This window comes from Myotis lucifugus, unplaced genomic scaffold, assembly GCF_000147115.1.
Source record: "Myotis lucifugus unplaced genomic scaffold, Myoluc2.0 scaffold_32, whole genome shotgun sequence".
Taxonomy (NCBI): Eukaryota; Metazoa; Chordata; class Mammalia; order Chiroptera; family Vespertilionidae; genus Myotis; species Myotis lucifugus.
Window position 1 is genome coordinate 7379982 of NW_005871080.1, and position 21969 is coordinate 7401950.

General features: G+C 36.0%; 1 protein-coding gene across 1 annotated transcript in view; it reads left to right on the forward strand.

Moving 5' to 3' along the window:
- Nucleotides 1-21969, forward strand: part of LRP1B (LDL receptor related protein 1B) — a 1324618-nt gene that overhangs the window by 658344 nt on the left and 644305 nt on the right. Inside the window, exons 16-18 of the mRNA XM_023752441.1 lie at nt 4494-4634; nt 8672-8797; nt 16107-16223. Coding sequence (XP_023608209.1) covers nt 4494-4634; nt 8672-8797; nt 16107-16223 — 384 coding nt within the window. The remainder of the gene's footprint in view (nt 1-4493; nt 4635-8671; nt 8798-16106; nt 16224-21969) is intronic.

A 21969-nucleotide genomic window follows, 5' to 3' on the forward strand; every position in this document is an offset into this window, starting at 1 on the left:
ATATACTTGCTCCATAATGTTGCTGATTGTCACAAAAATTGGTAGATTGTCTGGTCATCAACTGGGCAACCATGACAGATGACATTGCTACCCAACTCCACACAGTTAGGTTAATGCTGAGAAAAAAAAACAAAAAAACAAAAACTATGCTTTCTCTACTCCCCCCAACCCCCATTTTAATGTCCAAGGAACTTTTATTCAGTTCTAAGTGAAGAACAAAATTACTTTTGTCAAGTTTGTCTCATATTCATAAGTTAATACTACAACTGTATGGGTATGCTTTCTTTTTTTCTTTATATTTAATTTTCACCTTTTTAAAAATTGAATATGGGGATGACATTGGTTAATAAATTCTATATTAACTGTAATGTATCATCTGTACCGTGCATCTATAAGCTGACATTTTACCCATATTATCACCTATCACATTAAATATTTTCTTGATAATGGACAATGTTAGCTCAGAAAGAATGTGTCTTCTATAATTATGAATCTGAACAAACTTGATTGTCAGCGCTAATAACATGGTGTTTCTGTGACATAACTTCTGATTACATCTGGAAAACTTGGGTTGGGCTACAATAAACTAATGATGCGAAATGTCCCCGGAGACTGGAAATCAGAACCACACACCTTAAAATAAAAATTCTTTACTATTATGTCAAGAATTTTGAAGGGTCTGAGATTTCACTCTAGTTAAAAGCTAACATGTCAGCCACTCAGTGTGTCATAAATTCTAACAGGAGACAATTTCTGAATCAGAAGCAAAGCATTTTCTTATTCGTGGCACAGCAGGCAGCTTAAATTTAACGCTCACTTTGATTCTCCTGGTCTCATCCCACCCCCAAACCATATGAGGGCAATGCACAGGTGGGCCCCGGGGGATGCTGAGCACACAGTGAGTCCGTAGCACCACTGAAGAGCTTAAGAGTCTGATGGTAAAATCTGCCCAACCTTAGTCCTGAAGGGAGACATCATCTTTACTATCCAGATCGACAAAAAACCTGCTCTCTGTTCTAGAAGGATGTACTGTCTCCATCTTCCAAGGCTGTTAGTTATATAAGCATCCCTAAAAAAAAATCCAGAATAAAGGCTTACACAAGACATATAGGAACACCAGGGATGGATGTTTCTTATCTAACAAATTAGAGGGCTTAGAAGAATTACAGACAAACTTTAGAAAATGTCAAGGCCCGGCTGGCATGGCTCAGTGGTTGAGCGTCAACCTATGAACCAGGAGGTCATGGTTTGATTCCCGGTCATGGCATATGCCTGGGTTGTGGGCTTGATCCCCAGTGCGGAGGGTGCGGGAGGCAGCCAATCAATGATTCTCTCTCATCATTGATGTTTCTATCTCTCTCTCCCTCTCCCTTCCTCTCTGAAATCAATAAAAATATTTTTCTAAATGTCAAATATATTTTATATGTTTCATTATTTGTTGTTACAGGTATAAGCAATGCCTAACTGCTGTTACAGCAATATTGAAGTATAATAATGATATTTCTATACATCAATATCAAAAACAGTAAATATAAAAATGATGAAATGATCTCAAGATGTTAGTTCTACTCTTTTTCAAGCAATTATTCATATCTTGTTATGAAACTTATAGATATTGTCATCTATGTTAAAACTTTCCACCTTTGTATTAGAAAACATCGTTTAAAAATAATCAACTATCTATATATATTTAAAACCATGTTTAAAAGAAACTTGGAAAATCTGCCTATTTGCATTCATTCCATAATGACCTAAATATCATTTGAAAAACATTTGAACTCTAAGTAGACTTAAAAACTTGATGTCTAGGTTGATTATGTTAAATAATATTTAGTTTTAAATATCAATTTGCTTAGGTAATTTGTCTTCCCCTAGACATTTTTCTTTTCTTTAATACAGATGTAATTGTTCGGAAGCAATTTTACTTTCACTCTTATATTTGGATATTTTTTGTGGATTGGGTTATTGTTTAAATAGCCACATAAAAGCCAAGCTTTTAAAATTGGTGGGATTGTTATCAGAAGAGAACTGATGGTTTCTTGGGTTTTTCAGTCCTTACGATATGAAGCAATGGAATTGACTTATCTTTTTTGAAGTCACCTATAGAAAGAGTAGAGAAAATGTTAGTTAAACTTAAATAGGAAAGGAAGCTGATCACATCTCAAATCAGCTTTCTTGTTTAACTGGAATTAAACAAAAACAAACAACAAAAAACCTCTAAGGAATTAAACGAAAACAAACAACAATGACAAAAAAAAAACCCTCTAAAAAAAATTAGGCTTGATGATTATAGAGAATTAATCAAACTACTATTCCTTAAGTGCCCAGCTCCTAAGTGAGGTTTAATGGATTCAAAAGAAGAAACTATACCGCCCTCAAAGATCTGAGGGTCCAATTAAGTGGACTTGAAACTCAAAGTAAGGAAAATGTGCATGTTATTAGTGATCAATTCTACAGATTTTTGAGAGAAAAGCTTGATCCTAGAGTTGGGCAGACATATCCCAGCGTGCACTTTCACTTTGTCTAGATGCTCATCCTCACTCTCTGCTGTGGCAGGAAAAGGCACCCTAGTAGGGGCTGAGTAGGGGGCCCAGGGATCTTCCCTTTTTGTTTTTAGATGGTTGTCACTTCCTATTTGGGCATAACACACACACACACACACACACACACACACACACACACCACAAAATTTGTTATTTAAAGAGACCCCACAGAAATGACATCACTAGAGAACTTGCTGCTGCAGCACTTTGTTATTGAAAAAGATTAGAGTTAAACAGAGAGGAAAAATTACTGTCAGTTCCCACATATGGTATGTGCTGTCTGAGAAGGAAGGACAGAAGAAACACAGGATTGCCTTTGTTCTAACTGAATATTTCATTTACCATACTATTTTTTACCCTTACGACTTTAAGCATATGAATTTATTAGGCAGCTTTTTTTTTCTGGCCCCACGAACGCACAAGTGTGTGCTTTGCTCCATGTCTCTGAAGCAGCTACCCTTCAGGTCGCAGTCCCTCTTCCGTGCTTTGCAGCAGGGAAAACACAGAGATTAAGACAGTGCTAACACCAAGTGTTCTGGAGACGCCACATGTTTTTCTCTCCATATCTCTTGTTTTTCTCTCCATATCTCTTGTTTATAGGTTTTGTGACAGTTCATCAGTTCAAACCCGTTATCCAAAGTAAAGTTGAAAGCCATTAGAACTGGAAAAGAAAGATCAGCTGTGCTTTTCCTATGAATAAACCCGCTTTTAGTAATTCAACGCTGTTTCAGTCTGTGAAACACAAATCATTTACTGTTACTATCGCCACATGTTCCCTTCTCTTCTGAGACTCTGCTGAATCCACTCAAAGAGAACAGAAGAATACTAACACTTTCAGTCCGTGAATAAACCCCAATTAACTGAATTCCTAACATTTGATTAAAGGACATGGAATATATGGAGAAAGGCGCTGCATAGAATTCTGATACATAACGAGATTGTTTTGATTAACTTAACACTTTCTTTAATACTTAAGCAGACCTGAGTTTTTCTCCCACCTAGAGACCAACAAAGTAAATGCAGTTATCAATGCTGTGTGCTATTGCCTGTCATTGCACTTTATTAATTGTGGGCATACTGATCTATAAGATGGAGATGGTAAAATTATTTGCCAGAGACAGAGAAGCATCGATCAGACCGTCAAACCTCAGAGGGAAGGCAGGGGAGGGTGGGGGAAAGGGGGAGAGATCAACCAAAGGACTTATATTCAAGCATATAGGCCTAACCAATGGACACAGACAACAGGGGGGTGAGGGCATGAGGGGGGGGGGGATAGGGGGTAATGTGGGGATAAGGACACATATGTAATAACTTAATCAGTAACAAAATTTAAAAAAATAAAGAAAGAAAGAAAAAAATTATTTGCCAGGCCTACTGTATAGATTGTCATAGTGATCAACGGAGATTATGAATGAAAGCCTTCTAAAAAGTAAAAATAAAAACTCAACATAGCCAAAACTGGTTTTGCTCAGTGGATAGAGCGTCGGCCTGCGGACTGAAAGGTCCCAGGTTCGATTCCGGTCAAGGGCATGTACCTGGGTTGCGGGCACATCCCCAGTGGGAGATGTGCAGGAGGCAGCTGATCGATGTTTCTCTCTCATCGATGTTTCTAACTCTCTATCTCTCTCCCTTCCTCTCTGTAAAAAATCAATAAAATACATTAAAAAATAAAAAATAAAAAATAATAAAAACTCAACATAAAAACCCAACCAAATATAATGTAGTTTATTACTATTGTTGTTATTTTGGTAATCTTTAAACATTTTAGTAGGATAATTATCTTCAGAAAAATTTAAATTTTTCTCATTTCAAGAGATTGGTATCACTAGAATGCTAGCATGTTTTTATATTTTCCATACAATAAAATGAATCAGTATTTAGTTATTATAACATTTTAATGAATCAAAAGAGCCAGTATTGTTCATACACCTTGGGTTTTTTGTAACCTAGTTAATCCGGGAGAAGTATTACCTCACGTATGTAAGGCTGGAGAATTTCGTTGCAAGAACAGGCACTGCATCCAAGCGCGGTGGAAATGTGATGGTGATGATGACTGTCTGGACGGAAGTGATGAAGATTCAGAGAATTGCTGTATGTTCTCACTTAAGTAATATTAACTCTCCCTGACCCTTTAAGTGTGTCAACTATGAAAATAGTTTGTGAAAATCTAAAAATGTATTTGATAATAATGGAACTGTTGGTTTTTTCTCAGTCATCCTTTGCATAGTTTTAAGGTGCTGGTTTTCTCATCCTGCCCCATCTTTAACATTATCATTTTGGTTGCCCCAGAAGTCCTTCCTTTCCCATTTGCACTGTGGTACCACCACATCACTGTCAGGATGTGGCTGTAAGAGACCCCTTCGGGTGTCTGAATTTAAAGATGTGGAAAAGCAATTTAAACTCCCTCAGGAAAGAATTACTGGTACAGGAGGTCACGAGCCACTCCATTGCTTCTTGGCAACCAAGCCTTGGAGGAGATCCAAGGAGACAGACATGGGTTTGCAGAATGTTATTCCCTAACTTGGCTGCCTCCATACATGGTAGGAAACACATATGGGGCACTCAGATAGAAATGAAAGATTTGATTTTTCTCCTGTTTGGCTTACTTTTAGTTATCATTTGCTGCTATAGAAATAGTTTCATGTTTTTGTAGGGTTAATGAGATGTCCCACATACATAATAGGAAAACTCTTTGAGAAACACATGAAATAATCTTTTGAGAATATACTAGTATTTGATTACAGTCACTACCTGAGTGGTTTTGAGAGGTATAAAATATTTTTTATATGAAGAGAGAGAGGTATGTGCTGGACATATGCATCTTTGCTCTCTTGATTTGACTTAGATACATCTTTTTAAAAATTGTTTGTTTCCTAATTTTAATTAAAGGCATTTAAGTTAAAGACATTTCCAGGTTAAAGTGGCTGACCTAATTGTGAGTTAATTGTCAAATCTCCATTTTTCTTTTTAATCAAGAATATAAAAATAAAGTTTTAAAATTTGTAGTTATGATTGAATAAAGTTGGTCTGAGCATTTATATCATGAAACTATCTGTGCTTTGGTACAAACCCCAAGAATATGGACTTTAAAAGATATTTTCAAATTGTGCATAAATGCATAACACATAAACTGTCATTAACACAGGTAGCACTACTTACTTTTAATTTCCAAACATGGGTTTGACTGCAAATTATGCATTTCTTATTTTCAAACTCATTAATATTTATACTATAAAGTGTGAAACTACAAATAAAATATTTAATAATAATTGATACAATTAGCCAAATTTTGGGAGTGAAAGAAGCATTTTTATGTAAGTGTACAAGGTGTGTTTTTTTCCTACTTATTTTACACAAATGATGTATTATTGATTAAATTAACTGCCTCATTTCTTCTAAATCACTGTGTTTATTCATGGTTTTAATGAATAGTCCTTATATATCAGCTCCCTAAGTAGTCAGTGTCTGTTCAGAGTACAAATACTTCATCACAATATTCAGCGTTAGCCTTTAGTTCCATGCTTTAATTTATGAGATTGTTCTTTTCACCAACTCACAAAGAAACACGATTCCTTTTGAATATATTTGTACCATTAATTGTAGCATTAAAATTTCTTGTCGGTATTTTTCTCTTATTTTCATCATCTACAACGTCATCACCCAAGCCTACATCATGGGCTTTTTCTGGAGTCTTCTAATTCACTCATGGTCCATATTAAATTCTATCAAAGAATCCTTTCTCTTTTACCCCCTAAATAATTAATATTTCATCTTTACCTCCTCTCAACTTCACTAAATTAGACTACTACTTAGATTAATTCAGTAAGTGCCCTGCTATTATTCCTACCAGAATCCCTCCTTAACTAAAGCCCACTTTCCACACTACTTCCAGGGTGACAATCAAATACTGAAATCTAGCCCAAACTGGTTTGTCTCAGTGGATAGAGTGTTGGCCTGGAGACTGAGGGGTCCCAGGTTTGATTCTGGTCAAGGGCATGTACCTTGGTTGTATCACATCCCCATTGGGGATGTGCAAGAGGCAGCTGATCGATATTTCTCCCTCATCAATGTTTCTCACTCTCTATCTCTCTCCCTTCCTTTCTGTAAAAAATCAGTAAAATATATTAAATAAATAAATAAATAAATAAATAAATACCAAAATCTAGTCTTGATATTTCAGTAACAGTACATAATCAAGTTAAATTCTAAAATTCATTGACTTACATATAAGATACTTTATGTTATATCCTGTCCTGTCTTTACATTTTTAGCCTTAAATGTCTTTCATGAATCCATTTAACCTCTTTGTCCTTACAAGTAGATCTCTAAAAAAAAAAGGTTATTTTCTCTCCTCTGTGACATTCATTACACTCTCTGTTTCTAGCAGTGGAACTCACCATCGTTTTTTATTACTTTCATAGAGAAGTCCTTTTTGAACACCAAAATAATATCCTCTCAATATAGCTCCGAGTTAAATATCTCTTATATATTCCTTTATTATGGTAGTTTCCACAGCTCAGTGCAATTGTATGCTTAATTCTATGGTGCATCTAATAGGTGAATTTCTTCATGAGGAGATACATTTTATTGTAGCATCTTTTTGAGTCTAACAAAGCATCTAGCACATGGCTGAATAAGTGACTAAGTAAATGGGGCAACAACAAACTAAACATCTGTGGTCAGCTTGCAGCAATATGGAGTAATCTCTAAATATTTCAGCGATTCTGAGCAGCATTTTATTTCTGGGGTTCCATGGTGAATATTCCAGAAATACATCATTTATTTCAGAGAATTATTTTAGATTTTAAATACTCATAAGCTTTGACCTTGAATTCCCAACTCGAACTCACAAAACTATGGATTATATTTGCCCTTCATTTTGAACTCTGATTTACATCACTGATGAAAATTGCAAAGGTCACTGATCAAGCTTCAATGCAATGCTTACGCATAATCTTAGTACTTTCAGATGTTGACCCTCTAATATATTGGATGACTTTTATTTTCATTTTATTTTGCTAAAGTCCCTGCAGTGAGTAGAAAATGGTAATATGATCAAATGCCAGACAACATAAAGCTTTTCCACCTTTTAAAAAAATAAACATGAATAGAAACTTTCTAAAAAGTGATAAAATCACTTTATCACCAAAGCTACTTTAAAGAAAAAGTGTTTAGAAACTGGCTGGAAAGGCATACATTTGCTTTGCAACAGCCTGATAAAACAGCTATTTTTTTGAATTCTAAGTATAAGGAATGCCAAAATTTATTTTTATTATACAGAGTATAACTACTAGGCTTTTAAAAAAATTACTTCAAAAAGGATGTTGAAGTTTTAAATACTAAAGAGCATGCCAATTCAGTTAGGAATTTAGCCTCCTGAATGCAGGAAAAATAATCACATTAGGTTAACTTTAAGATAGCCCCCTGTTGTGCTTAGATATTGGATGCTAAATCCTCAGCTGTCTACAGCTTCCCTTCTGAGGATTGGTCTTGTCCTCAGTATATTTTGTGGTTGCATGTTTGTTTGTTCTAGGGAAGGAAACTCATAGTGATCCATTTTGTTATTAAAATTATGCAGGACCTCATATTTAGCCAATTCTAGGTCCCAACTGATGCTTTTCTTTTTTGGCATTTTTCTTCCAGATGTTGCACAAAGCATAACAAAAATAGGCTTATTTAATATTTCAAGAACTCCTTGAGTTAATGTGTGGTTTTTAAAAAGTATTTTTACATATGATTAAGTTATTTGATGCATATTTCCTATACTTCACATTAAAATTTGAGGTTGGTAAAAAAAAATCTGAAATTTAGTTACCTGCTGTGTTAAAGGATGGAAAACCAAAGGCAGTGATACAGTTGGTTTGAGTGAAGACATGAAAAATATATTTACTTTTATATGAGATGTAATAAATTGATGTCTTCTATTAAATTATTATATTTTAAAAGAGCCTTGAATAGTAATATTTTGATAAATATGAGACACTGAATGAAAGAAGCTATTACTTTACTGTACTTTAATATTACAATTACTATAATCTTTCCATAATCCTGGCTTAAAAATAGTCATAATTTTATCCAATTTCATGTGATTAAACTTTCTTCTCCTCTCCCTCCACCCTTTGCCCCAGCCAATCATAGCTGTCCTGATGATCAATTTAAATGCAAGAACAATCGCTGTATCCCCAAGAGATGGCTTTGTGATGGAGCTAATGATTGTGGGAGCAATGAAGACGAATCCAATCAAACTTGCGCAGGTAATCATTTGCTGGGATATATACATAAATCTCTTCCAAAGTTAATCTCCATAAAAATTCAGGTCAATGCCTTCAACTACGGTGAACTTTCCTAATGTCGTGTTCTGATTGTTGGAATAGTAAATGAATTCAACACTTAATTCCATAAAACCTAAATTACCAATGATATTTTAGTTAATCTTTGGGCATGACTCTGCTCTCAAAGTAATTTGGCACTTTCTCTACCCATATGGGGTGACTGGTGATACACTAGTTAGACAAGACTTGTCCCTGCTAAATCTTACTTGGCCTGGGAGGTTGAGGTTTGTTAGCATCCTGGGATGTAGGCCACTCACAAGGAGAACTTTTTTTTTACATTAAAAAAATAATTTCTGTATTTTATTTAGTCTGTTATAGAATTCCTCTGTGAATAGTTCCTGTTCTTGGCACATTATTTATGTAGGTTGGGATTTTTTTTTCCCCATGAAGTCCTACCATCACTAAGCCTATTTATATTTCCATATAATGTATCCCATTGCAATAAATCTTTGAATCCCTAGCCAAATTCTTGTGGAATAGGAATCTACAATTTGTGATACAGGTTACAACGGAGTGGCAGAAAGGTCACTATTAGTCAGATAAATGTTGAAAAACGATACTGACTAGCAGCAGCCTCGTGATTCGCTATAAACGATGGAAAAAAAAGGTAGTGCATTTGATGCTTCATATGGATATGATCAGTAAAAACTGTTTTTTCAATCATTACACACAGCAACATCAAAACATATCAACCACCTCACCCCCTCTTTTTGTCAAAATAAGCATTACTAAATAACTATAGTATATTAGTGAAAACTCATGAGGAAGCATATAAAGAAAAGACCCAGAGGTCAAAAAGCCTTGTTTTGAACTCTTGTTTTTTCCTTAGAAAGACTTGTACCTCTCTGCACTTCAATTTACTCATACATTTATTTCAGTTCTATAAGGACTATGACTTAACAAGAAATTGTTTCCAAAGAGTTTTTTACTGTGTACTAAATAACAACATGATAAGAACAAAACAGTACCATTCCATAATCCTCACCTCCATCTTATTTTCAGTTTTTTTCCCCATAGGGACCTATTTGCTGAGGATCCATGGGCTAGTTATTCTGTTGCTCCTTGGTTAAAAGCTTAGTCTAATATTTTAGAGTAACTGATCATTTTCAAGATATTTTGTATGTCTTATAAGGTTGTTTTACGAAAGACATTCTAGAGACTTGTCCTCTAGAGACTCGTCCTCGGCTCCTGCCTTCAAGCCCATTAATTTCATAGATGAAGGCATGAGAGAAGGGACTTGTCTTAACTCACATCATTAGTTAGAGTTTAAGGGAAAATCAATCCATGAATTCTTTCTCCAAGACCATTGCTCCTTTTATCAAATGATATCAATCTGAGGATTAGCTAGAATTTTAGGTATGGTCAATTTAACTTTGGCCTGGTAGCCTTTTATTATAATTACAGTGAAACATCTTTCTAAGACAATGCAATTATTATTCTCTTAAGGTTCAGATTCAATTCACAGTCGGTTATTACATCCTAAACAGATAGATTTGCTTTCATCTTAAAATAAAAGGTATTGCTGACTTTATTCATAATGCCATGTCTCCTTTATTTCATTAGATTTTTAAAATATATTTTTATTGAGTTCAGAGAGGAAGGGGGAGGGAGGGAGGGAGAGAGAGAGAGAGAGAGAGAGAGAGAGAGAGAGAGAGAAAGAGAGAGAAAGAGAGAAAGAGATCAATGATGAGATAAAGTCATTGATTGATTTCCCACTGCATGCCAACTGGGGATCAAGCCTGCAACCTAGGCATGTGCCCTGACTAGGAATCTAACTGTTACCTCCTAGTTCATAGGTTGAAGCTCAACCACTGAGGCATACTGGCCAGACCTATTTGATTTTTTAAATCCTCTTGTTTCTACATGATTTTTAAAGGAGTGTTTTGGGTTAACTAACTATGTATAGTAGTAAAAGTGAAAATTCTGCATATGATAGCATATGCAGCAATCAATCCTAATTAGTAAGATTTCTAAGACTTTCTAGGCCTTTAATGCACAAGGAGATAGCACACAACCTGCTTTCACCTCAAGTGCCAGTTTAAGTGATGGCGATACTTTAAGTACCGCCTCTCAGTACTAGGTTTTCTTGTCAGTATATTCATGACAGGCATTTTGATCACTGTACACCTCAAGAAATTGAATAAAAAATAAAGAGAAAAATAAATGTACCTTTTATCTTTGAAAACTAAGTATCTTGTCTTGTTACAATGTATTTCCTTTTTGTTTTACAAAAATAAATAGGTCGCATTGCTCATAATATTGGAAAAATGGTAAATCCAATAGATACTTTCCCTGGCTGAGTCATTTCTATATAGTTCTCAGTGTAGGTATATACACGGACATGTATCCTAGATAAGGGATTTCCCATAGGGGGATTATTTTGTAATTGAATCCACTGTACTGTAGCCATTAGCATTGTGACTACTTTATATCTAAAGGAAAATCCTTTCCTACAAGAAACTAATTTCCTATTTTGTTCCTTTGGGACTTCTGCCTCAGAAATCTATTAATTCAATAAATATTTACCATGACACTGGAGAAAGGATGAGAAAAAAATACACAATACTTTTCCTTAAGAAGCTAAGAGTGAAGATGGCGAGATTGACGTGTAAACAGGTTTTCCTAATGCAGTATTCACTATTCACGGCGCTAAATTAAGCCACATGGGAGCACATTAGAGCAGTCGTTGGATGTCTTGGAAGGCTTTCTGAAGGAGGTGATGTCCAAGCTAGGACTTTAAAAACACATAAGAATAATGCCTAAATAACAATGCAGGCCATTTAATTAGGAAAAAGAAGTTTGATAAAACCAAGCATTGCCAAGATTGTGGGTAAAAAAGAAACTGTCGTACACTCTTGGTGATTTTCTACATTGGAAGTCAGTTTAGCCAAATCCAGTAAATGTGAAGATATGCATGCCTTCATCTGTCACTCCAAAACTAGGTTAATAGTCTAATACCTATGCACAAGGAAGCATGAATAAAATTTCCACTCCCCTAATGCTGGCAATACTGAAAACATAAAAACAACTCAAATGCTCATTACAGGGGAATGTATAGATATATTGTGTTATATCCCCATAGTGGAATGATATTCGTAATTAAAATTAATAAACTAGAACTCAAATATCAATAGTAATGAATTTCAAAAACAATTAAAAAAACATGAATGAGTTGCCAAATATAAATAAATACCATTTCAATGAAGTATAAAAATGCAAAACAATTTCATATGTGCTTATTGACATATAAATTGGTAAGAATAGGATTTTTAAAAGTATGTCTAGGGAAAAAAGAGAAATTAAGAATAGCCATAACCTCTAGAAAGAAAGAAAGAGATTGCATGTGATAGAAAATGATTACTTAGGGGACTTCAAGAGTAACTGTGATTTTCCCCTTAAATAAAATAAATAATCTGTAACAAGTATAGAAAAATATTATATTAAGATTTGATATAACCGTATGATGGCAAACAGGTGTTATTGATATTATGTCCTGTATTTTTTTCAGGTGATAGAAATACTTTATTAGAAAAGTAAAAGGTTGATCGGCATAGATTGAAGAGGGTGAAGTGAAACAAGGATAGAGGGTTGGAGAGTGTGCCTGAGAGAGGAACCAGCACAGACACAGTGGGCAGAACAAAGCTAACAGTCAGGGCCCAGTTAGTTGTTCTCCCGCAACACACAAAAAAGTTTGTCTACTTATGAGGGAGACCCAGAAGCCAAAGATGAGAAGTAGTTAGATTTGAAATTCTTTTTTTCCCCTCATAGTAACCATGAAGATCCTTGGATTCAATCCTATGCAATTTCAGACCAGCATTTTCCCACAGTATAGAACTCTGGTTAGATTCCATAATATCTGTTCTCCTTACATCCACCTCAAATTTTGAATGAATTAAAACTGGACAGATGTAGTTGCATTAAGAAAATCTGATGTAGTAAAAAATCAGACTTTGTTATATGAGATAAACAGAGCATTTTGATATAACAGGTTTTGTTTAAACAGAATGATCTGATTAAAATACTGCAAAGGTAAGGATTAAGAATAATGTGTTAAATTCTGTTCTCCTCCCTCCTTCTTGCTCCTTTGCATTGTGGGATTTCTCACTGCTACATGGCTGCATAAGAAGCATAATTAGTGATGAGGAGACAAAATTCACGTTGTGACAATGAATTTCTGGTTCTCTGCTAGATAAACAATTCCGCTGAGGAGGTGTAAATTTCCTCTTCATTAGAGCAGCATTTGCCTCAAAATTAGAGTCTTCTGGGGCAGCCCTGCTAATCTCACCTCCAAACTAACTTAGATCTGATGGAAACAAGATCAGAAAAGTGCAGGTTGTGTCTTCTTGTTACAAATCAAGTGGTTAGAAAGTGCTAATTTAGTCAATGTGATTATATCATAAAGGCAGACAGTACTTGTAGATTTATGCAATGAAACGTCTTTCTCATCTGAAATCAGTTCAATTTTCTCAGTAAACTAAACAGCTCATTTTCTCTAAGATTAGAACAGACAATGAATTCATATATTTTCAGGGCATACGATCCTTCAATGATAAGCCAGTAAATACTCTGCAGTAATAGTTTATAGCAGTTTTTCAAGCTTTAGAGTTCATGAGGTGACACCAGGCTCTTAGGAATTCTTCCTCATTGTCCTTTCTCATCCCCATAGCATTCCTAACAAAAGAAAGGTGTGCCAGAATTAAGCCTGAAAGACCAGGAGAGAATACAGGGGCATAATAACCTCAAATAAAAGAAGATTGCATTAGAAAGTTTAATATATTCTTACCATGGATCAATTAGAATTCAATGGAGATAAAATCTGTGATAATATATTTTTCTTTAAAGCAAGAAAACAATAAATAATTAAGAAATGAAATAGGTAGGGGATTAAAAAGCAAAAGAGAGATGTAGGAAAGAAAAAGTGGAGAGAACAAGAGAAAAGGCGGTAGGGAGGGAGAGAGGAAGAAATAAAAGAGGGAAGGGAGGGAGGGGCACAATGGAAGGAAGGAGGAAAGAGGGAAGGGAAGAGAACTTGAGAGGCGGGGAGCTCCCATTACATTTATCTTAACACTCAAAAGTTAAAAAGTATCTACTGCAACCAGAGAACAATACGAAGATGTGTAAAAAATTTTTAATTTTTTCATACCTCTGTGCCCTCCCCTTACCACCAAGTAAACTAATGCCAACATCTTCCTTTTTCTCTAAGCTAAGACAAATATATGCATGTGTTTTTTCAAGTAGGCATAGTTGAATTAAAATTGCCTAGGGACTTTGTTGATTTAATCTAAATGTTGGAATAATTTAATAGAAGATCTGTAGAATTGGCCAAATGAGACAACATAGAAATATTTAATCCCACTTGAAATTCAACATTGCAAACTTCAGAAGCATACATGCTTGTTGGGATACTGAAAATTTATTGGTATAAAGCAATCAATATGTAAAAAGGGAAAAAATCTGATATTATATCAAATATTTGATTCAGGACCCTTATCCACATAAGCAAAGCAAATATATATAATATAATAAATTTTCTGATATTCCTACATATAGACACTGAGAACAGAAATGGTATATCCAATCCAATACATCAAATCAAGCCAGTAATTTTTTTTTCATTTGTTTTTCTCTAGGAACCTTTAAAGTATTCACTAATAAAGGATATATATATCTATATCTAGATTTGCTTAAAAGGAAATACTAGGGTATGACTTTTAAGAAATTATTTTAAATGATCTCTGAAAACCAGATTTTAGAAACCCATTTTAGTGTGCTTGGATGACTTGGCTTTGAGCCACTCTATTTTATACCAGTAATTAGTACCTAAGTTGACACTGTGTTGTGGAGAGAAAGAAACACATCCTTATGGTTCTCCAGCCCAGCAAACAAGAGGAAATGTACATGCACTCTAAATAATGTTCTCTTAACATAGCCACAAAGGCCCATAACTGAATTGTTCCTCATCTGTCCTATCTTTATCTAACCCCAATACTAATAAGTTTAAGTACATCCTTCCCAACATGTTCATCTGTTTTCTCTGGTCCAATAAAAAGAAATAATGGATGAGATACTGGTAATAAGAAAGATACTAGTATATTTGTGGCTTAGAGGGACAAAAGAAAAAAAAAAAGCAAAAGTAAATCCAACCCTTAATGCAGTGGTTCTCAACCTTCCTAATGCCGCGACCCTTTAATACAGTTCCTCATGTTGTGGTGACCCCCAACCATAAAATTATTTTCGTTGCTACTTCATAACTGTAATTTTGCTACTGTTATGCATCGTTATGTAAATACCTGATATGCAGGATGTATTTTCATTGTTACAAATTAAACATAATAAAAGCATAGTGATTGATCACAAAAACAGTATGTAATTATATATGTGTTTTCTGATGGTCTTAGGCGACCCCTGTGAAAGGGTCATTCGACCCCCAAAGGGGTTGCGACCCACAGGTTGAGAACCGCTGCCTTAATGTAACAACCTAAGGCCTTGGGAAAGAGGGACGCTCTCTAGGCTTTTGTGCTTTCAAACGTTGACCTGATTGTAGGAGAAAAAGGTGATCAAACTCCTTGTAGAACATAACCTCTTAATGGAATAGTTTTAAATGCCTGCCTTAGACGAATGTAGAAAGCAAAGTTCCATGTGTGTTCATTGAAACCCTCAAGAAAGCCCAAAGCACAGTTCATTAATATACTAGTACTTTGATTAAAAGATTATACATTTTTATATAACGGTACTGAAAAGCGAGTTAAAAAAATTCATCTTAGACCTAAATGTATGTTTCAAATATATATTCTGAATTCTTGCTCTCTGCATGTTGGACCACGTAAAGATCAATAAATAAATGCATTAAAGATGTTAGCAGAAAAGGATAATTCTGGCCCTCTGGTTAGAAACTAGATATCCTGAGATAGTTTTCAAATCCTTCCTCCTACGTTACTGCAAAAGTTTCCTTGGTTTATTGATAAATGCTCGGCAACATTCTTTTCTTTTTTAAATTAAAAGTTGGATGAAATTTAATGCAACCAAATATTCATACGCACGGGAACTTTAGAGAAGACAAGCAAGCTAGCATTATCATAAATTAAATAAAAATTTACTTTCAAAATATTTTATCTAATATGGCTATATAATATCTTACTAGTATATGTGAAAGGGATATTGAATGATGTATCTATAATGTTGTTTAAAGCTTCTCTAACTTTATTCTTTGCAAATTAATTGACCATCATAGCCAGAACATGCCATGTGGACCAGTTTTCTTGTGGCAACGGGCGCTGCATTCCCAGAGCATGGCTGTGTGACAGGGAAGATGACTGTGGTGATAAGACAGATGAAATGACATCTTGTGGTAAGTTGTGAGTGAACATGATATTAGTAGATCCTGGGTCAGATGGAAGATTCTATCACTATAATCTCTCCTAAAAGGCTATTCATGTCTTTACAAATCAGCAAGCCTTTTGGGTCTAAATATATCTTTCAAGATAACTTCAGAATATATACTATTCATGGGGCAGTACCATTTCCTAGGCTAAAACAAATGGATCCAACATAGCCAACAATTGTTGTTTGTTGATAAATTGATAATAGCCATTCTGAGAGGTGTAGAGTGATATCTCATTGTGGTTTTTATTTGCATTTCTCTGACAATTAGTGATGCTGAACATCTTCTTACAGGTCTCTTGGCATTCTGTATGTCCTCTTTGAAGAAGTGTCTATTCTGATTCTCTGTCTATTTTTTAATTGCATTGTTTGGTTGTTTTTGTGTGTAAAATTGTGTGAGTTCTTTATAAATTTTGTATATTAACCCCTTATCAAATGTATCATTGGGTGAATATGTTCTCCCATTCAGGAGGTAGTCTTTTCATTTAGTTGATGGTTTCCTTTGCTGCGTAAAAACATTTTACACAGATGAAGTTAATTTATTTATTTTTAATCTTATGTCCTATGCCCAAGGAAAAAAACATATTGGTAAGAGAAATATCAGAGTTTACTGCTTATGTTTTCTTCTAGGAGTTTTATGATTTCAAGTCCTACATTTTTAAGTCTCTAATTCATTTTTAGTTTATTCTAGTATATGGTTTAAGAAAGTGGTCTAATTTCAACTTTTTGCATGTATCGGTTCAATTTTCCCAGCACCATTTATTGAAGAAATCATCTTTACTCTATTGTATGCTCTTGTCTTCTTTGACATATATTAATTGACCATTTAGGCATCAGTTTATTTTGTGGCTCTCTATTCTGTTCCATTGCCTGTTTACATGCCAGTACGATGCTGTTTTGCCTATTATAGCCTTGTAGTATAGTTTGATATCAGGTGGTATCACCAACTTTGCTCCAACTTTGCTCTTCTTTCTCAGGTTGCTATAGCTATTTGAAATATTTTATGGATCCATATATATTTTTGGAAGTTTTATCCTAGTTCTCTGAAATATACCATTGGTATCTTGATAGAAATTGCATTGAATCTATATATTGCTTTAGGTAATATGGACATTTTAATAATGTTAATTCTTCCTATCCATGAGCATGACATATTCATTCATGTATTTGTGTCATCTTCATTTTTTTTCTTCCGTGTCCTAGGAATTTTCTAAATACAAGTATTGTACCTCCTGGATTAAATTTATTCTTAGATATTTTACCTTTTTTCTATTAGTTTATTATTGATATATAAAAATGAAACCAATTTCTGAATATTTTGTATCCTGCTGCTTTGCTGAATTCATTTATTAGTTTTAATAGTGCTTTGGTGGAATCTTTAGGGTTCTCTATATACCGTATCATGTCATCTGCAAATAGACAATTTTACTTCTTCCTTTCTGATTTGGATGCTCTTTATTTCTTCTTGTCTGAGTACTGAGGCTAGGACTTCTAATACTATACTGAATAAGAGCAGTAAAAGTGGACTTCACTGTTTGTTCCTGATTTAAGAATTACAATTTTTGCTTTGCCATGTTGAGTAAGATGTTAGCTGTGGATTTGTATTATATGGCCTTTGTTATGTTATGTTCCAATTATTTCCACAAGTTGGAAAAGCTAAATAATTAAGAAATTATGAACCTTGAGGATTTATTGCCCTTGTTTTCAACATGATTTATTGAATTGTAAACTTATATAACTTATTTTTTTAATAACGGCTGTGTGCTTAACAACTGACTCATAGAATCCTTGAAAATCTAAAAATCTGCTCTTGCAAGCTAGTACAAAATATCTTCAGTGAACCACTGGTTATGAACACATTATGAAATTTAGTTGTCCCATATTTGCTTTTAAAATGTAGTCAAATTTTATAAAGTGTATCTTTCATACAGAAAGAACATTGAAGCTCGATGGAGGACTGGAGGAATGTCCAGTGAGGGTAATAAAAGCAGCATCTCTGACCTCCTCTCTGAATTTACAACTCCATCATCCCCAGCAAGCATTTCTTAGAGCAGCAGAAAAACTACATTTAATAATCTAGAATCCCTCACCCAATTCTACTTTCCCTTGGTCCCCAGTGGGAACCAAGGGCCCGTGGTCATCTAGGCCAACAGTGACGCCCAAGTGAGTCACTGCATCACCAGGCAATGAGGTCTCAGAGCTACAGAGATAGCTTCTCCGACCCAACCCTTTTGTCACAGCAACACAATGACACAGACTCTGGATGACGGCCCTGGGTACATAAACGTTGTTCTTAAATAATTGGATAAGTCAACAAGAGAATGAATGGTTGAGGGACAGCTGGAGAGTGGTCTGCCTGTGTTCTTGAAGGGCTAGCTGTCTTCAAGGCACTGTAAAACCCCTTCCCAACAGGCTGTGGAAACACAGTCATGACCCTTTCACTGAGCAATTATAAACACCCTTCTGGGGAAAAACGGACCTAGCAATTAGAACTGCGGGTATAGGTTTGAACCAACTACTCACCTAGGTTTGCTGTCATCTTACATACATGTTTTCTTCTTGTTTATCAGGAGGTTTCTAAAAACCTTTGCTAAAATACAGGTGTACTCTTCCGTTGCATTTTCATGATATATACTTATGGAAACATTGTATCAGCAAAAAAAGTAGAGTTAGTTTGCCATGTCTTGTTTTTATTTTATTCATGAGCAGTGTATTTATAAATGCTGACAAAATGTTTTAACACGTTCATCCTAGAATTATTGTCAGAGATATACCTAAACTTCACCTCTCTACAGTTTCCAAATTTTCACTGATTTTTGAAATTAGGGCGATTTACTTTCCTTTTAACAGTCTTTATCAGTCTTGTCTTCTTCTTATGCCAAAATGACTGTCAATATTCAGAGATCAAAAATGTTTGATGCTTTATTATTTGATAAGTTGTCTTACTATGAAGATAACTTTTCTATTTACTTTGATTGAAAGCCTTGTTTCTCACTCTCCAACATGACAATAATCATTTTCATAAAAAAAAAAAAAGATGTAAACCAAAGAAACAGAAGCTCTTTACCCTGCCTTTGTCCTGCAGTCTTATGCTTTGTGTCCCAGATGGTCTTGTTCTGTTCTTCCCACACCTTTATATTTAAATGTTATTATTTTTGTTTAAAAATGGCATAAAGGCTCCTGTTAGGTTGTCTTCTTAGTATTCTTGTAGGTCTGTGACATGCTATTGCATCTATCTTTTTACAGAGGTCTTTTGTACATCCCTGATTAGGCTTCATCTGCAGAAAAGTGGGGAGTGAAGCAAACACTGGCAAAGTATATTGAAAGCCACAGCAGAAATTATTACAAACAACTTCTAGTTCCTTGATCTAAGTCAGCATTTCCCTAACCTCTTGCTTGAGGATAGTAATCGCCTGATGTGCTTGTTATTAACAAAGATACCCAGGTTCCAATGCTCCTCCCCAAAAGATTCCAATTCAGGTCTTAGATTGTGTTCAGGAATCTGTGTTTTGAGAACAAAACCTCATGTGATTTTTACCCTAAACCAGTGGTTCTCAACCACCATTTTTGAGGGCGTGGCAGTCAATTAGCATATTCCATCCTTATTGGCTGTGGTTGCCACCATCTTTGAGGGTGGGGCAGTCAATTAGCATATTCCTCTTTATTAGATAGGATCATTCTTATGTTAAGGGTGGGGCAGTCAATTAGCATATTCCTCTTTATTAGATAGGATCATTCTTATGTTAACTTGATATAGTAGGCAGTTAGGCAGATATGAGCCGAGTAGGAACAAAAAGCAGGTACAGATTGTCACCAGGGCAGCGAGCCCCAGGTGCCCAGCAATGCGAAAACAGGGGGAACATGTATTGTAAGGTGGGACCTCGCCCCCAGGGTGACCTTTCCTTCCCTAGCATATCATGTGGTTTAAAACCCTGGCCTTTCATATTGCTGCTCATCTGGTTTTACCCTCCCCTGAACTTTCCTCTCCTGACATGTAGCTGGTCCTATGGCAGAACCCCTTAGGGTAGAACAAGGAGACCAAAGAATAACCTCATGTAACTCCCATGCAGGTCCTTGTCTGACCACTCCCTTAAGCATTAAGCCAGTGGTTCTCAACCTTCTGGCCCTTTAAATACAGTTCCTCATGTTGTGATCCAACCATAAAATTATTTTTGTTGCTACTTCATAACTGTAATGTAAATATCTGATATGCAGGATGGTCTTAGGCGACCCCTGTGAAAGGGTCGTTTGACCGCCAAAGGGGTCGTGACCCACAGGTTGAGAACCGCTGCCCTAAACCAAGACCACACAATTTAAACTCTGTGATTTCAACATTCCCTACCAATTAGTATTAGACCTGCTGCAGCTCATTACCACAAACATGATGGCTTTAACAACAAGGTTTTACTCTTACCTCCCTGGAGGCCAGAAAGCCAAAACCAAGCTGTCAGCAGGGCCTGCTCTGAAAGCGCCAGGGGAGAATCCTCCTATGACTCTTCCGCTTCCATTGGCTTCTGTTGCTCCTGGCCTGGGGCATCCTAACTCGGAGCTCTTGTCTCTGTCTTCACATGGCTTTCTTCCCCATATCTCTGTGGATCCCCTCTTCTTTATTTTAGAAGGACGTGGTCTTTAGATTTATGGCCCACTCTTAACCCAGGGTGATCTCCTCTCGAGATCCCTTAATTTCATCTGCAAAGACCCTTGGTCTAAATAAGGTCACATTCACTGGTACCAAGGTTTAGACATAGGTCTTTGATCTGTCTAAACATACAAGCCAACCGAAAGGACCTGGGAAACTTCATTATGCCATATACCACCAATTGAATTATAATAGAGACTCAGGTTTAGGTAATTTTCAAAGCTATTCAGGCAATTCTAATACGCATCCAGGTTTGTGAAGCACTCTCCTAATACCTATAATTTAGTCCCTGCCTCCAAGTTAACGTCTTACCTAATCTCTATTACATCCCCGCTTCCCTCTGATTCTTTTGCTCTGTATCATGTCTAGAGCTCTGCACTACAAGAAGAATTTGCCAGCTCACCAGCAACAGGGCCATAAGAATTCTAACTGCCTCTATGGTGCTAACACAAATTTAACTCTTTAAATTTCTTTCAAGAGTAAACATGAATTCTTCAGACACTTCAGCAGCATTAATTTCCTCATCGATTTTATAAAGATACATATCTAATCTAATAAAAGAGAAACATGCAAATTGACTGCACCTCCCCTATGCCCCAAGCCACGCCCACCAGCCAATCATAGCAATTATATGCAAATTAACCCAACCAAGATGGCAGCCCGCAGTCATGAGCTAGAGCAAGCAGGAGGCTTGGTTGCCCCAGCGATGGAGGAAGCCAAGCTTCCCATCTGCCCTGGCCAGCTGTGGCCTCCACTCAAGGCAACAAAGTTTCAATTATAGAAGATAAATAAATCCCAGATACCTGCTTCCAGCCAGCCTCCACTGGGAGCTTGGGTGGCTGGGGGCCATGGCCAGCCTACAAACAGACATCAGCCCCTCACCCAAGCTGGCCACACCCTCATGGGGTGAGGGTCCCCACTGAGCGCCTTGGCCATCCTGCAAACAGCCATCAGCCCCTCACCCAGACTGGTCAGGTACCCCAGCAGGACCCCCCCGCCCTGAAGGGGGTGTGGCCACCTGAAAACCACCCTCAGACCCTCACCCAGACTGGTCAGCACCCAGTAGGACCCCCTT